Source organism: Pongo pygmaeus, chromosome 18, assembly GCF_028885625.2.
Source record: "Pongo pygmaeus isolate AG05252 chromosome 18, NHGRI_mPonPyg2-v2.0_pri, whole genome shotgun sequence".
Classification (NCBI taxonomy): Eukaryota; Metazoa; Chordata; class Mammalia; order Primates; family Hominidae; genus Pongo; species Pongo pygmaeus.
Window position 1 is genome coordinate 44275584 of NC_072391.2, and position 18053 is coordinate 44293636.

At 35.6% G+C, this 18053-nt stretch overlaps 1 protein-coding gene and 1 pseudogene across 1 annotated transcript in view; one reads left to right on the forward strand and one right to left on the reverse strand.

Annotated features, from left to right (window-relative positions):
* ITFG1 (integrin alpha FG-GAP repeat containing 1) overlaps window positions 1-18053 on the reverse strand; it is a 300100-nt gene that overhangs the window by 90636 nt on the left and 191411 nt on the right. Inside the window, exons 11-12 of the mRNA XM_054452904.2 lie at window positions 4908-5058; window positions 2973-3081 (exon numbers count right to left, since the gene is read on the reverse strand). Coding sequence (XP_054308879.2) covers window positions 2973-3081; window positions 4908-5058 — 260 coding nt within the window. The remainder of the gene's footprint in view (window positions 1-2972; window positions 3082-4907; window positions 5059-18053) is intronic.
* On the forward strand, window positions 7173-7899 carry LOC129016017 (proteasome subunit beta type-5-like; annotated as a pseudogene).

An 18053-nucleotide genomic window follows, 5' to 3' on the forward strand; every position in this document is an offset into this window, starting at 1 on the left:
ATAAATTTATTGAATGTCTCCTATGTACCAGGCCCTGTGTTAGGCACCCAGCAATCAAAGACAAATAAGACAGAGGCTGCTCTTAAGTTGCTTAGATCATTAAAGCATACTAGGAGTAAGAGAGATGTTAATGTGAATGACACAAATAAATAAGCCTAGATTTCAGAGTGCTTGCCAAGTATTCTGAAATGGACGGAGAAGGAGAGATTAAATGTGATATTAAAATAAATGAAGACTAAAAATACGCTGCTTTTCACCAAGAAGAATGATGCTCGTGAGCAAAGGTAAAATAACTGATTTTATTTTATTTTATTTTTTTATTTTTTTTTGAGACAGAGCCTTGCTCTATAGCCCAGGCTGGAGTGCAGTGATGCCACCTTGACTTACTGCAACCTCCGCCTCCCAGGCTCCAGCCTCAGCCTCCTGAGTAGGTAGGACTACAGTCACGCGTCACCATGCCCAACTAAATTTCGTATTTTTTATAGAGATAGGGATTTCACCATGTTGGCTGGTCTGGTCTTCAACTCCTGACTTCAAGTGCTCTGCCTGCCTCAGCCTCCCAAAGTGCTGGGAGGACTGATTTTTTTTTGAGATGTTTTCATCCTAGAAATTATGTGACTTCTGTTTGGTTCCCCTGGGAACCCAAATCTGCAGCAGTCAAATGACTGTCCTGGATTTAGTAGTTTACCCCTAAGGAATCAAATCCCAAACTCTTACTCCAATATCTCTTTGTTTCAATTAACTTAACTCGGTTATTCTAATTATATACACAATTAGGTTAGCAAAAGTTTTAAGAATTTCTTGCCTTCTTATCTAGAGGTGTCCAGTTGAAGAAGGACAGAGATAAGAAATGTACTTCAACTCCAAAATTAACATCATACCAAATAAACAGTATGTTTAAATTTTTTTAGCTTTAAAATAGCCAAATAATACTTTCTTGAAAATGGCAAAAGAGAGGACACGGATAATAAAAAGTATAGAAATGATTAGACTCATGTATCAGTATTTTATGGCTGCAGTAATAATGAAGATAGGTGAAACTCTTAGCTCAAATAAGACTGAATTTGCTGTTTAGAAAGGAAGGATGCATGTTATATCAGTTTCATCTCTCAAAATAAATCTCAACACTAATACGTTATTCTGTTGCTTTTCTGTGTTCAGCTATTTATGCTTGTTTCAAAACTGTAATAAATATTTCTATAAAGTACATGTGCCTTTTTTTGTCAAACAAATCAATATGTGTCTCTTGGTGTTGGCTATCACAATAGTAATGCAAAAACAGTCACCTCTAACACCAGTTCAGGACAGAACTCTCAGCAAAGTAGGAATAGGGAGAACCTCTTTAATATGATACAAAGCACCTACCAAAAAACTCTATAGCTAATATAGCACTTAATGGTGAAAGCCAAAATGTTTTCCCCTTAACACTGGAAACAAGACAAGTATGTCCACTCTCACCACTTATTCAACATAGTAAATGAAAATTCTAGCCAGCACAAGAAAAATAAAAGACATAGGGATTAGAAAGAAAATTATCTCTCTTTGCAGAAGACAAAGTTGTCTATGTAGAAAATCCCAAGGAATCTTCAAAAAACCCTCCTAGAACCAGTTAGTGAGTCAAGCAAGGTCACTGTATACAAGATCAACACACAAAAATAAATTTCATTTCCATACACTAAAATATGTGGAAGCAAAACTTAAAAATACAATATCCTCTACAGCCATCTTAAAGAAAATAAAATACTTAGGCATACACTTAACAAAACATGTACAGGGTCTTTATGACAAACATGGGGGTCAGGTGGAGGATACTACTAGCATGGGTGGAAACTGGTTACAATGAACAAATAAGTAACACAATGAGGAAAACAGAAGTCACATTTCTCACTGCTGGAAGAGATATCTACAAAAACAGATGAAATGAGAAGGAACCCTGAAGTGCTCCATTTGGATGAAAAATGAAATTACTGCAATGAATTCATGGTTTTATAGTTAGCTTATACAAATGTAAATAGATGTAAAAATAGTTACAAATGTGTACACTTGTGTGTACATATGTGAATCCACACCTGTATTCTCCTAGCTGTGTCCACTGAGAGAGCCTGGAAGAAATGACAACCCAGTAGCAACGAGCACACTGGGCAACCATTTCGGAATGTGGTTTTGAAATACTGTTCTCTTCTAAAAGAGAGAAATGTCTGATTCCTTGGAGAAATGTCTGATTCCAGGCTTGGGACAACGGGTGTACAAGATGAACAGTAGAATGTCAATTGATGGAAACAGAGAATCACTATTTGACAAATGTAAAAGGTTGATTTAGGCAGTTGTCAATGTACTCTAAGGGTGCTAGGCAAAAGTTTCATAAAGAAAAGGCTATTAATGTAATATCAGAATATTGCCCCCCAAAACACTAATGAATTACAAAGGGGAAAACAGTGAGTTTAGGGTAGAGAAACTTGGTGATCATCAAGGTGAGCAGGTGAGCAAGGTTAACGTCATGGTGGTAGGACAGGTCAATATCATGTGCTTCCTGATATGAAGCACTGAGAAATGCACAGCATCAATTCTGCAACTCCTTGCAGTGGAATTTCTGCAAATAATTCATGACCTAAGTTGGGTAATGAGGAAACAGTGCTATCTCACAGAATGCAAAGCCTGGATTCTTTAAAACTGATAAGGACATGAAAAATAAGAAAAGACTGAGGAACTGGTCCAGATTGAAGAAGTCTGAAAATATGGGACAATTAAATGCAATAGATATTTCTGGACAGAATCCTGGGCCAGAAAGAAAAAAGAATATTGTTGGGACAGCTGGTGAAATCTGAATGGGGTCTATGTATATAGACAGGATGGTGCTGTACTGGTTGATCTGATCTAGAGGGTTGTACATCGGAACATGTCCTTGCTCTTTGGAATATGTGGAGAGAGGGGAAGAGAAAGAGAACAAAATTAAATGTTAGTACTTTACTCACCAATAACTTTAACAAAATAAGCATCTGCTTCAAAGTTATTTTTTAGTGTATGGATGGCAAAATCATTCTTTGTATATCCTTTACTTAGCACTATAATGTCCAAGATTCCCTGGAAAAAAACAAACAAAAATGGTCAGAACAAACTATTAGACCAACTAAAAAAAAATGACCATTAAAATGCATGGCATATTGTTTATAAAGTAAATGTAGCCTTATTTATTCATCCTCATGTTTAAAATAAAATCGCTATTAAAAATATGTAGCATATACACACAAGTTTCAATAGTAAAATATAAATAAAATAAAAAACATCTGTAATTTTAGTCTCTGGAGATAATGATTAGCATTTTGGTATGTTTCCTTCCAGTCAAATTTGCATGAAGTTTCAAAGGCCCATGATGTGGACTTGCCAGACCCTTTCCAACCATCAGGGGGAGTACCTTTTCATCTGCCCTTGCCACCACAGCATTTTATCATTTGCTTTCAAAAAGGAGGGAGCTTTGCTAATTTTGTCGAAGGAAAGAAATGTATGCTTATTTAAATTGATATTCCTCTGATTCTTTTCATGAAGTTGATCATTTATCATATTTTTAAATATGTCAGCAACTTGGGTTTTTGTAGTAAACTATGTTCTATTTTTGCAGAGTATTTTTGATGATATCAGTTTGTATAAGCCCTTTTATATTATGAATATTAACTATTTGACTCTTCCATAGAAAATTTATTTCCCAGTTTTAAAACAATTTTAAATTTCATTCATTATATTTTTGATGTACAGAAATTAAAAATGGATTTGTAGTCAATTCTCTTGCTTTGTCCCCTTGTGATATTTCTGTCAATTACTTTTATGGTTAGAATCTGCTAATGAAAAGTGAAATAACACAAGATTTGATTGCACGAGAAACGGGAAAACAAGGACCTGAATAATTCATATAATTGAGAATAAGTCTCTTATAAAAAACAAAATAAAATAAAAAACGGGGTAAATGGGGACATAAATGTCCTATTGGGCACTTAACTTTTTAAAATTATCTTACAAGGATATACTGTGATACATTAATTCTGTATACATTAATTCTGTAAAAGGAATTTAACATTGCTTTTTTCAGAATTTATTATTTTTCAGAGCAGTAAACTGGCATTTCACCTTAGAAAGGGGAAAACTGGAACCTTAAAGCCTTTCACAAGGTCACCTGGCAACCAAAGTCAGAGTCACAAGAATCTGTGGAAATAGACGCTACTCTGGTTCACAAAGATAAAAGTGAGCACTAAACTCATTCTTCTGTGATCTTGTGCAGATTCAAGGGTCTGTTATTTGTTGGCTGTAATTTTTTTTTTTGTGTTTTTGAGACAGAGTCTCGCTCTGTTGCCCAGGCTGGAGCGCAGTGGTGCAATCTCGGCTCACTGCAAGCTCCACCTCCTGGGTTCACGCCATTCTCCTGCCTCAGCCTCCCCAGCTGCTGGGACTACAGGCACACGCCGCCACGCCCGCCTAATTTTTGTATTTTTAGTAGAGACGGGGTTTCTCTGTGTTAGCTAGGATAGTATCGATCTCCTGACCTCATGATCCGCCCGCCTCGGCCTCCCAAAGTGCTGGGATTACAGGCATGAACCACCGCGCCCCGCCTGTTGGCTGTAATTTTGTCTACTGTTGAACATTCAGATCTGCCAGTCTTAGAGCATGATGCTTTAGTGGTTTAATCCAAATATGCCCAAAATGAGGTAAAAGAGTTTTAATATTTGACTGTACTGATCAGCCAATGTTGTCAATAGATTTGTTTCATCTGTCATTTAACATTAAAAGGGGCTTTCCTTAATTAACTCATTTGCTTTTTGTTATGTTGTCCACATTTTCTGGTCAAATGGAATGAAGCTAAAGTGTGACAAGGTGAATGGCAATTAAACTTCAAACACACAGCGCAGCTCTGAACTCACATCTTCGTAAATGTCAAAGAAGGTGGCAACCATGGCATCCTTAATTTGATTTAGGTCTGTCAGCTCCCAGTAGACTTTAAACATTCGACGCGCCTCTTCACAGCTTGCATTATTACAAGGGACGTTCTCCAGTAAAAAGGCCTGCTGGTTGCTGTGCGCCAAAGGAAAGGCATTTCGTTAATATAAACATCGACACTGTGGCATCGGCTCTGTAGTATTTCCTAGATTAAAAGGAGACGGTAAACGGTACACAGTGAAATTATACGAAAAAATCTCCACATTTTTTGTTTATAGTACTGTCATTAAAAAATTGTTGGCTATCCCTTTTCAACCTTTGGCAAAAATCCTCTGATTCTGTAGGCTAGTTGGTTGCTGGCTTCTTTCCTTTTCTATGGAGTTTCCAAGTCCATCCCTTCTTCCTCATTTACTACTCTATAGTCATTGACCCTCAGTTCCTGCACACTGTCATTATCTGTTTAGATGTGTATTACTTTTCAATGAATATCTGCATTTTAACTAGAAAGTCTCATAAATTCAAAGCAATGAGTCTATTACAACAGAATTTCAGCTGCTCTCATAGGTGGTAGGGCAGATATTGCCAAGCATCTCTCAGATAACAGAAGCATCATACGTTGCATAGCCATGAAGTCTTCCCTCTTGAATCCCACTCTAGAGGCAAAGTATTTATGAGCTTAGATTCTGGAGCTAGATTACCTAGATTCAAATCCTGGCTCTGTTATTTAGCAGCTCTGTGGCCTTGAGTGAGTTATTTAACCTCTAAGACTCAGATCCTCATTTGTAAGCTGTATAATAAGAGTACTTACAGCATAGGTTGTTAACATGAAATCAAACACTGCAAGGAAAGTTACTTAGAACAACTCCTGGCATCCAGTTAGTACTCAATGAAACTGTTTATATTATCTTCGTTTTTACTATAGAATGCAATACAATGACATGTAAAAATATTTTCTTTAGATATAGAAGTAACTTTGTAAAGTGTTATTTTATGTAATAGCTCCTAGGCATTTTCCCAAAATATGTATATTCTTTCACTTTTCTCTATGCATATAGAAAATAATAGATGATAGGGCTTAAATTTTATTATTGTTTAATTTTTCTCTAATAATAATTACTTTTCATTTTTTCTTGAGACAGTCTCACTCTGTCACCCAGCTGGAGTGCAGTGGTGCAATCTCACCTCACTGCAACCTCTCTGCCTCCTGGGCTCAAGTGACCCTGCCACCTTAGCCTCTGGAGTAGCTGGACTACAGGTGTGTGCCATCATGCCCAGTTAATTTTTGTATTTCTTGTAGAGACGGGGTTTTGCCATGTTGCTTAGGCTAGTCTCAAACTCCTGAGCTCAAGTGATCTTCCTGCCTTGGCTTCCCAAAGTGCTGGGATAATAGGTGTGAGACACCATGTCTGCCCTCTAATAATTACTTTAAATAAATCAGTAAATAGAGATTTCTTTTGTTCATATAAAAATATTACTGTGGCTCTGAGTGAGTTAGATTATAAGAAAGCAAAATTTCTAAGTGTTTAACACAGAATAGAAACCAATGTACCAAATATTAAATTTGCATGATGTCTAGTAAATATATGATTGGCTTCAAACTATTTTTCCAGATGAAAAATTCCAAAACAAATAGTTTAGCAGAACAATTCTTTAACAAATGAAAAAAATCTTTCAGACCATAACATTTACTTGGAAAACTCTCAGGTGACTTTGTTCACAACCTATTATAGAACAGTATTTGTCCACTAGAAAGAATAAATGATTTCTTCTTTGTCTCCTGTCTAACAATGAATTTTAAAATTCTAATTTATAAAAATTTTTCCTGGTAACTTACCCATCCTACCCTTTTAGCTAAAGAATTTTTCTAGATATTTCGCAGAGATGTAGCACACTCTGTTATTAGAAGATTGTATTAAAACATGAGAACATGTGATAAAAGCGGACTTTCTACAATATTCTATAATCTATGCATCATATGGTCAACATTTGAGTGAGCATGCATCCTTATTTCCCTTTGCAAAACTACTGCGCATATTTCATTATTATAAGTCTGGTCACAATTTCAAATATACAACTTACAACAAAAACCCTTTTGTAGTCATGCAATTTAAAATGTTATTCCTTCTTTTGCCCACACTAGACATGGAACTCGTCAGCTAGTTGGAGAGGCTGCTGTGAACCAGTGCAGGTTTTCTGGACTCACTGTTTATACAGATCTGCTGGATCTGGGTCCAGGGAGTCCCACTGATGGGCTGAGCCTGGCCATGCCCAGCTGGGGAGTCTCAGAGGAGCGGGGAATCAAAATGCTTCATGGAATCACCACCCTGGTCTTCAAGTTCTGGCATGGAGTCATAGTTGCAGCAGACTATAGGGCTACAGTGGGTGCTTACATTGCCTCCAGAAGGTAAAGAAGGTGACAGAGATCAACCCCTACCCGAAGCCATCATGGCTAGGGCCACAGGGAACTGTAGCTTCTGAGAATGGCTGTTGGCTCGGCAAAGTCAAATGTATGAGCTTTGAAATAAGCAATGCATCCCTGTAATAGCTGCCTCCAAGCTGCTTGCCAACATATTGTATCAGTACAAAGGCATGGGGCTGTCCATGGGCAACATGATCTGTGGCTGGGATAGGAGAGGCCCTGGCCTCTGACACATGGACACTGATGGGAATCAGATCTCGGGGAACACCTTCTCTGTAGGTTCTGGCTCTGTGTATGCTTATGGGGTTATGAATCAGGGCTATTCCTATAACCTGGAAATAGAGCAGGCCTGTGATCTGGCCCATGAGGTAAGCTACCAAGCCATCTACCAAGCCACCTGCATAGATGCCTACTCAGGAGGTGCTGCTAACCTCTACCATGTGCAGGAGGATGGCTGGATCCAAGTCTCCAGTGACAATGCAGTTGATCTTCATGACAAGTATGATGGATCTACCCCAGGAGGGAGGGTGATGTGGCTGTTTGCATTTCCTGGGTGACTGTCATTGGTAATATGGATACAGTGCTCCATCTTATCTCTAGTGGAGGAGTCTTCAACTGTATCAATACTTTTTTTTAAAGCTCTGGAACACTGACCTCTATATGTTACCAGTCCTTAACGAGCTGCTACAGAGGTGGCTATTTTACTTTCTTGGATGTTAAGGTACTCTACTTACTACTTTACCTGAATGAATGAATGAATGAATACATACATACATACATACACACATACATACATACATAAATGAATAAATAAAATGTCATTCTTAATTTTTGATATCAGTTGGTAAAGATTATAAATGTCTTAGAGCTCCCTAGCTACTTTGGTCCTGTATTGTGAAACATGAGGTTCGTAATAGTTCAGTTCTTTAAAATTCTACAGAGCTCTACAAGTAGAACCCAGCATCTTGCCTTTAAAAATAAAATTTGATTTAAGCCAAAGGAGGAAGAACCTTGACCCATTTGGTTTAGAAACCACTGGGGACAGAGTCTTGCTTCTTTTTTAGTCAATTTCTCTATGTGTTCTTGGCAATTATAACTAATATATCTTAAAAATTTTTTTATTCAAAATGATTACAAAAGCGATCATAACATTCAACAGAGAGATTTAAAAAGTCAAAATCCTTCCTTTCCAGGAATAATCAATGTTAATAATTTGGTATGCATCTTTCTAAGCTTTCTTCTAGGCACATATAAATATGTAAATACATATATCCTTAAAAAAAAAAACCTAATTGGGTTCTGATACATATATTTTTCTATAATATTTTTTTTCCACTACATTATATAGAATACACAAAGGGGAATGGGATATAGTCTGACTGAAGACTTTTGATCCCTATACTGAAAACTTCCCCCATGAGAAGGTGTACCAATTTAAGTCTCCCATTAGTAGCCTATCAAATTGCCTGTTTCTACACAGTCTCATGTTTTTCCAATGGTTATTCCATTATATGGCTAAGCCATCATTCATTTTAACACTATGCTATTGATGGTCAGGTTATCGCCAACTGTTCTCTATTACACACACACACACACACACACACACACACACACAGAGAGAGAGAGAGAAAATTTTTCTTTGGGAACTTGTACGAGAAATTCCAGATGACAGTCATCTGGTCAAAGGATATGGATATTTTAAATGTCAACAGTTAAAGCTAAATGGTCTCTGAAAAGCTATACCAACTTATATTTCCAACAATGTATGAGTGTCTTTTCATATCTTGCCAGTATTAGTAACATTGCTTCTTACTCTTGACAGTTGAAGAGCTTAAAAATAATTTCATTCTTCTGATGATGACAGCAGCTGAGTATTACATTTATGTTTATAAGCCATTCACATTTTTCTGCAGAACTGCCAATTAAAATTATATTCTCATTGATTTTTAGATCTCTTATTGTTAGAGACTTTAGCCACTTATCTGTTAGTCTCATATCCTTGTTTGTAAGATGGAAGTCATAATAGTACATTACCTTCAAATGGCTGTTCTAAGGATTGAATGAGAAAATACATTGTAAAGTGTTCAGTATAGTGCCTGGTATAGCACAGTACACATGTAATAACTGCTGTTATTATTATTATTATTATTATTATTATGTACTGCTGTTATTATTATCTGAAATGTTGTAAATACTTCCCAGCCTTTTATTTTTTTAAAATTTTGTTTACGGTACCCTTCACTAAAAAGTTTTTAATATTTATGTAGTCATTTACGTCTATAGTTTTCTTTATAGCAGTATAAGAAATGTTAAAGGAAGTCTATCAGGCAGATGGAAAATGACACCAGATGACACTCTAGATCTACACAAAACAGCGAACACTGAAAATGGCAAACATGTAGGCAAACAGAAAAGTCTTTTTCTTATTATTTAAATTTATTTAAGGAGAATCAACTGTCTAAACAAACAAAAATCAACATAGTATAGTGTTAATAAGGTAGCAGATGTAAAATGTGTGATAAAAATAGCACCAAAACCAGAAGAGGAGAAATATAAATATACTATCATAAAGGTTCTGAAACTATACGTGAAGTGCTATAATACTGTTTGAAGATAGACTAGGATAAGTTAAAGATGTATAAACCCTACAATATTCACTAAAATAAGATTTATAATGAATAAATCAACAAAAAGATAAAATAGAATCATAAAAATACTCACTTAATTTAAATGAAAACCTTTAGAAAGAGGACAAAAACAAGAAAGTAGATTTTAACAATATCAATACTGACATGAAATATAAAGGGTCTAAACACACAAACTACAAGCCATACATTGTGAGATTGGATTAAAAAATGAAGACTCAACTATATATTGCCTCCAATATAAAGATACAAATACGTAAGATGTAAAAGCAATGATAAAAGATAGATCACCCCAAGGAAGGCAAAAAGACAACCCACAAAATGGGAGAACATGTTTGCAAATTATATCTGAAAAAGACTTGTATATGGAATATACAAGAAACTCTCACAATTTAATAACAAAAGACAACCTAATTTAAAAAATGAACTAAGTAGCTGAACAGACAATTTTTCAAGGAGGATATACGAACGGCCAATATGCACATGAAAAGATGTTCAACAAAATTAGCCATCAGAGAACTCCAAATCAAAACCACAATGAGACAACACTTCACATCCAGTACAAGAGGTATAATTTTTTTGTCTGTTTGTTTTTGTTTTTTTGTAATGGAGTCTCGCTCTGTTGCCCAGCCTGAGTACAGTGGCACAATCTTGGCTCACTGCAACCTCTGCCTCCCGGGTTCAAATCATTCTCCTGCCTCAGCCTCTGGAGTAGCTGGAATTATAGGCACCTGCCACCATGCCCGGCTAATTTTTGTACTTTTAGTAGAGATGGAGTTTCACCATGTTGGCCAGGCTGGTCTTGAACTCCTGACTTCAAGTATCTGCCCACCTCGGCCTCCCAAAGAACTGGGATTACAGGTGTGAGCCACTGCACCCAGCCAGACAGCTATAATTTTTAGAAAAAGATAGATAATAACTAGTGTTCAAGAAAATGTGGAGTAATTGGAAGCTCATACACTGTTGGGAGACACGTAAAATGGTACAGCAGCTTTGAAAAACAGTCTAGCAGTTACTCAAAAGATTAAACATAGAGTTAAAATTTGACCCAGGATTTTATTCCTAGATATATTCCAAGGAAAATGAAAACATGGCTACACAAAAACCTATATGGAAAAATGTTCATAGTAGTAGTATTTAAAGGGGTCAAAAGGTAGAAACTATCCAAATATCTATCAATTGATGAACGGATAAACAAAATGTGGTATATCTATGTAACAAAATTCTATTTGGCCAAAAAAGGAATCTATTATACAAAGACATGGCTGAACCTTAAAAACATGCTAAGTGAAAGAAGCCAGTCATAAAGGACAACATATATTCCACTTATATGGAATGTTCAGAATAGGAAAATCTATAGTGATGGAAAGTAGACTAGTAATTAGCTGGGGCTGAAGGAATTGGAGGAAAGCGGGAATGACTGCTAAGGGGTAAGAGTTTCATTCGGGGTTAATGAAAATGCTCTAAACTTGAAGGTGATGGTTACATAACTCTATGCATATTCTAAAAACCATTGAACTGTATACTTTAAATGGGTGAATTGTATGGCAAGTGATTATGTCTCAACAAAACTATTTACATAGGTTAAAAAAAGATATAGCAAGTTAAGGCAAATAAAAAGAAAGCTGGAGTGAAAATATTAATAAGAGAGAAGGTACACTTCAGAACAAAGAATATCACCAGAACAAAGAGAGTCATTTCATATAAAAGAGTCAGTTCTAGAGAACTGACTATATGTTTATAGTCATTTAGCATGTTTAGAGAACATCCTAAATGTTTATAGGCCTAATAACATAACTTCAAATAACATGAAACAAAAACTGGAAGAACTGTGGAAGAAACAGACAAGTTCACAACTATAGTCACGGATTCCAATATGTCTCTTTTAATAACTGATAAATTAAAAAGACATAAAATCAACGAGGATAAAGAAGACTCAAACAATAATAACCAATTTCACTTGATAGACGTTTATTGACCACAACCCAGCAACACCAGAATATACAATCTTTTGAAGTAACATGAAATATTTATCAAGATAGAGCATATTCTGGATCCTGAAACAAGTCTCAATAAATATAAAATAATTTAAGTCATACAAAATATTTTCTCTGATCATAACGGAATTAAATGGGAAAGCAATAACAGTTATTTCAAAAATTTCCAAATATTTTAAAACTGAAAATAAAACACTACTAAATAAACCATGAGTACAAAGAAAAATTCGAAAGTACTTTGAGCTGCATAAAAATGAAGCCATCAAAATTTGTTGTATGTCACTACAGTAGTATTTAAAGGACTATTTATATCATTAAACACCTATAGTAGAAAAGAAGAAAAGCCTCAAACAAATGACCTCAGTTACTTTCTTAAAAGCCAAAAATAGAAGAGCAAATAAAATGTAAATTAAGGAGAAAAAAGTAAATAATAGCGGAGAAAATCAGTGACATAGAAAACAGGAAAAAAATAGAGAAAAATCAATGAAAACAAAAGCTGGTTTCTTGCAAAAAACAAAAAAATTGATAAGCCTTCACTCAGAATGGCCATTAAAAAAATAAAAAGCAGAAAAGGTAAAAAGGACCAATATCAGAAATGACAGAGTTAACATCACTACAAATTTTAGGGATTTTAAAAGGATGATAAGGGAATGTTATAAAAAACATTGTGCCAATACAATCGATAAGTTAGATGAAATGGACGAATTCCCTGGAAGTCACAAAACACCAAAGCTTACTCAAGAAGAGATAAATTGAAATTGCAGCGTAACAGTCTCCAAAAAAGAAAACTCCAGACAGAAATGGCTTCACTGATAAATTCTACCAAATATTGAGAGAAGAAATAATACACGTACTACAAAAACTCTTTTTAGAAAATAGATGAGAAACACATACTTCTCAACTCATCCTGTGAAACCAGTGTTAAACACCCAAATGAAAGACATCATAAGAAAACTACAGACCAATATTCTTCATGAGGATAGATGCAATGTTTTAAAACAAAATTCTAGCCAATCAAATTCAATAATACAGTCAGATCTTGATTTGCATAGTTCAGTGTTCATTGAAACGTGTGCATTTTTTGAACCATGTCTCTGCTCTGTGATTACCAGGCCAATCACACAGAGAGGACATATTTCTGATATGAGCATGTTTCACTGAACACAGCATCTTGCAAAGTGAACACTGTAGGAATATTATAAATACTAAAATCATGACCAAGTTGAATTTATTGCAGGAATGCAAAGTTCCTTTAATATTCAAAAATAAATCAGTGTAATTCATTAGTTTAACAAACGAAAAAAGGAAAATAATACAATCATCTAATAAAAGGCAGAAAAAGGACCTGACAAACTCCAAAACCCATTTCTGATCTAAACTCTCAGCAAACTAGGAAAAGAAGAAAAATTCTCAACACTGTAAAGGGCATCTACAGAAGACCTACAGTGAACATCATACTAATGGTGGAAGACTGAATGCTGTCCTCCTAAGGTCCCTGTTCTTACAAGGCAAGAATGCCTGCTCTCACCACTTCCACTCAGCAATGAATATACAGGTTCTAGCCATTGTAAAAGGAAAGAAAAATAAAAGACATCTGGATTGGAAAGAAAGAGGTAAAACTGTCTTTATTTGCAAGTTATATGGCCATGTACTTAGAAAAATCATATGAAATCTATGAAAAAATTACTAGAACTATTAAGTTTGGCTAGGTGGCAGATATAAATACAATAGTCAAGAACAATGGAAACTGAAATTAAAAATACTGGCTGGGTGCAGTGGGTCACACACCTACATGTAATCCTAGCACTTTGGGAGGCCAAGACAGGAGGATTGCTTGAGCCCAGGAGTTTGAGACCAGCCTGGGCAACATAGAAAGACCTTGTCTCTATTAAAAAGCAAACAAACAAACAAACAAAAACACTTAAAAAAATAAAAAGTACCAGGCATAATAGCATCAAAAATATAAACTACTTAGGTATAAATCTGACAAAAGATGCATAAGACCTGTACATTGAAAACTAGAAACACTGTTAAAAAATTAAACATCTGAAATAAAAAAGCTATATATGCACTACATTCATAGTCAGAGGATGCAATATTGTTAAGATGTCATTTATCCCCAAATTGACCTATAGTTTCATTGTAATCCCGATAAAATTCTCAGCAGACTTTTTATTTTTATTTCTTTTGCAGAAACTGACAAACTGACCCTAAAATTTATAGGAAATACAAAGAAACTAGAACAGCCAAAATAACTCTGGAAAAGAAAGAGGGCATATACTATCTGAATTGACTACTCATTTTAAACAATAGTAATCAAGTGTGGTACTGCCACAAAGATGGACAACAGATCATGGGAACAGAAAAGAGAATGAAGAAATATACCCAAACATATACTATCAACTGATTTTCATCATGGATCAAAGGCAATTGAGTGGAAAAAGAAAGTATTTTCAATAAATGGTGCTGGGACAATTTACAAAAAAGGAACTCGGAACTCGGATATAATGGATCACGGACCAAATTGTAAAATCCAGACCTCTTCAATTTCTAGGGCAAAACATTGTGTTAGGTAATGATTTCTTAGTTACGACACTAAAACCATATCTATAAAAAAAATTGAAATACGGTACTTTCCCAAAACTAGGTACTTCTCCCCTTTGAAAGACATTGTTCAGAAAATGAAAAGATAAGCTAGAGATCTGCAAGAAAATATTTGCAAATGACATATCCAATAACAAAGGACTTGTACCCAGAATATATAAAAAACTTTCAATATTCAATAACAAGAAAACAAATATCCTAATTTATTAAATAAACTAAAATTAAAACTACAAGAACATCTACTACAAACAGAACAGATAAAATTAAAAAGACCAACCATACCAATTTTGGAGAAAATGTGGAGAAACTGGCATGTCTGGCATCTTCTTAAAAAGTTAAACATGCACGTTTCAAAAGACATAGCTACTCCATTCCTTGGTATTTACAAAGGAAAGCATATGTTCAGACAATAATTTGCACATGAATGTTCACAGCTGACTATTTGTAGCATTCAGACCTGATATAGATCTAATTGCTCATCAACATGTAAATGGATATAAGCAAATTGTGATGCATCCATACAATGGAATATTCCTCAGGAATAATAAGCAAAGAGCTAAAGATACATGTAAAACCACGGATAAATCTCAATATATTATGCAGCGTAAGAAAACCCAGACATAAAGGAACAGATATTGTGTGATTCCATTAATATAAAATATTAGAAAATGCAATCTAATCTACAGTGACAGAAAGCAGATCAGTGGTTTCCTGTGGGATGGGGAAGTGCTGATTACACAGGGTTAAGAGGAAACTTTTGTGAGTGATGGATATGTTCATTATCTTGATTGTGGTGATATTTTTATAGATGTATTTGTATACCAAAACATATCAACTTACAACCTTTAAAGATAAGTAATTTACTCTGCCAATTAAACCCCAATTAAGCTATTAAAAATATAAGAAACTCTCATGATAAAAGCACAAATAACAATAACAAAAATAAACTTGACATCATCAAGTTTGTGCTTCAAATACTGTCAAGAAAGTAAGATGACAACACATAGAAAGGGAGAAAATTTTTGAAATCTCATATTTAATAGGGGACTTGTATCTAGAATGTATTAAAGAAATTTTACAACTCAATAGCAAAAAGACAAATAATCCAATTATTAAAAAAGCAAAGAATCTGAATAGTTTTCCAAGGAAGAGATACAAATGGCCAACAAGTACATGAAGAAAGCTCAACATCATTAGCCATTAGACAACTGCAAATCAAAACCACAATTAAATAACACTTCACACCCACCAGGATGGCTAAAATAAAAAAGACAGGTAACAGAGGTTGGTGAGGATATAGAAAAACGAGACTACTTGTATAATGTAGATGGGAATATAAAATGGCAAACCTGCTTTGAAATACAGTCTGGTGGTTCCTCAGTTAAAAACAGAGTTCTGGCCGGGGCGGTGGCTCACGCCTGTGATCCCAGCACTTTGGGAGGCCGAGGTGGGCGGATCACGAGGTCAGGAGATCGAGACCATCTGGCTAACATGGTGAAACCCCGTCTCTACTAAAAATACAAAACAATTAGCTGGGCGTGGTGGCGGGCGCCTGTAGTCCCAGCTACTCGGGAGGCTGAGGCAGGAGAATGGCGTGAACCCAGGAGGTGGAGCTTGCAGTGAACTGAGATCGCACCACTGCACTCCAGCCTGGCGACAGAGCGAGATTCCGTCTCAAAAACAAACAAACAAACAAACAAACAAACAACAAAAACCAGAGTTCCATCTCTAAAGAATATTCTACTCCTAGGTATATCTCAAGAGAAATGAAAACATGTCTACATAAAAACTTGCATATGAATGTTCACAGCAGTATTCATAATAGCCAAAAAGTGCAAAAAACCCATGTGTCCATCAACTGAAGGATGAATAATGTAACGTAGTATAACCATATAATGGTCTGTTGACAACAGAAAGAAAGGAATACTGCTACACACTACGACATAGAAAAATCTTGAAAACATTATACCAAGTCAAATAAACCAGTCATAAAGTACCACATATTGTATAAATGCATATACAAGATGTTCAGAACAGGTCCAACTATAGAGACAGAAAGCTACAGAGACAGAAAGCTATAGAGACAGAAAGAAGATTAGTGGTTTCCTAGGCCTGGTGGCAGTGGATGAAGTCATAGGGGAATTGGAGAGTAACAGCTAAGGTGAATGGGGCTTCTTTTTAGGGTAATAAAATGTCCTAAAATTGCTTGTGATGATGGATGCACAACAATATGAATACACTTTTTTTTAAATTGAAGTCCAGCTCTGTTGCCCAGGCTGGAGTACAGTGGTGTGATCTCGGTTCACTGCAATCTCTGCCTCCCAGGTACAAGTGATTCTCCTGCCTCAGCCTCCTGAGTAGCTGGGATTACAGGCATGCGCCACCATGCCCGGCTAATTTTTGCATTTTTAGTAGAGACGGGGTTTCACCATGTTGGCCAGGCTGGTCTTGAACTCCTGACCTCAAGTGATCTGCCTGCCTCAGCCTCCCAAAGTGCTGGGATTACAGGCGTGAGCCATTGCCCCTAGCCTGAATACACTTTTAAAAGCCACTAAATTGTATACAGTAAATGGGTGAATTGTATGGTGTATGAATTATATCTCAACAAAGCGGTTAATACAAAAGTTAACTGCAGAACATTTCAACCTATTTAAAAAACCCATGGTAAATGTTTAAGTGACAGAATGTGTAAAATGTACATATTAAATGTTGCTTCTCTGAATATGCCAATATTTGTATATCTAGTATGCAATTTTTTGAGGCTGGTTTTAATTTATCTTCAAAGGCTATAAAATTGGTGGTGTTACTCAATATACTACCACTTGATGAGGTTTGGGTTATTCTAGGTTGTTAATGTGCTGTGAGCAACTGTCTTACTTCTCATTAAGAGAGGTAGCTTATGGATCATTTAACTCAAAGTCTGATTTTTCTCCTTGGCTGCCCTTAGAGCTCATGTCCATTTTAGTCATTTCTATATTCAGTGAGTTCTCCTCTTCCAGACTGTCTTTAACTCTCTTCCTTAATTCCCCAATTTCATTATCAGCCTAGACTCAAATGAAAAGAGCTTCAATGTGGGGATACGTCTGTCTTACTGTATAAACCTTAGGAAAGCCAGTTCTACATGGAGAAGAAAAACAAATTAAGAAGAAACACAAATAAGTCTATTAGGAATCCTCTAAAAATTAAACGTTAAAAAAATGATGCTCTGAAACCCATGCTGCCTACTATCGGTAAGTGCAGAATGCTTAGCTAAGCTGATATAAAACTTTCACTTTGAAATACTAAATATTATTGAAGTGTTTTGCAACATATGCTGCTGACAACAAGAAATAGTCAAAGGCAATTAATTGATATTCACAATAAAGTTCACTTTATCTCTGGGCAAATGCAATCCATTTATCCCCAGTCAGTGTCTAGGATATGTGACTCAGTGGGGGAGAAAGCACATGTTACCTGAATGAAAAA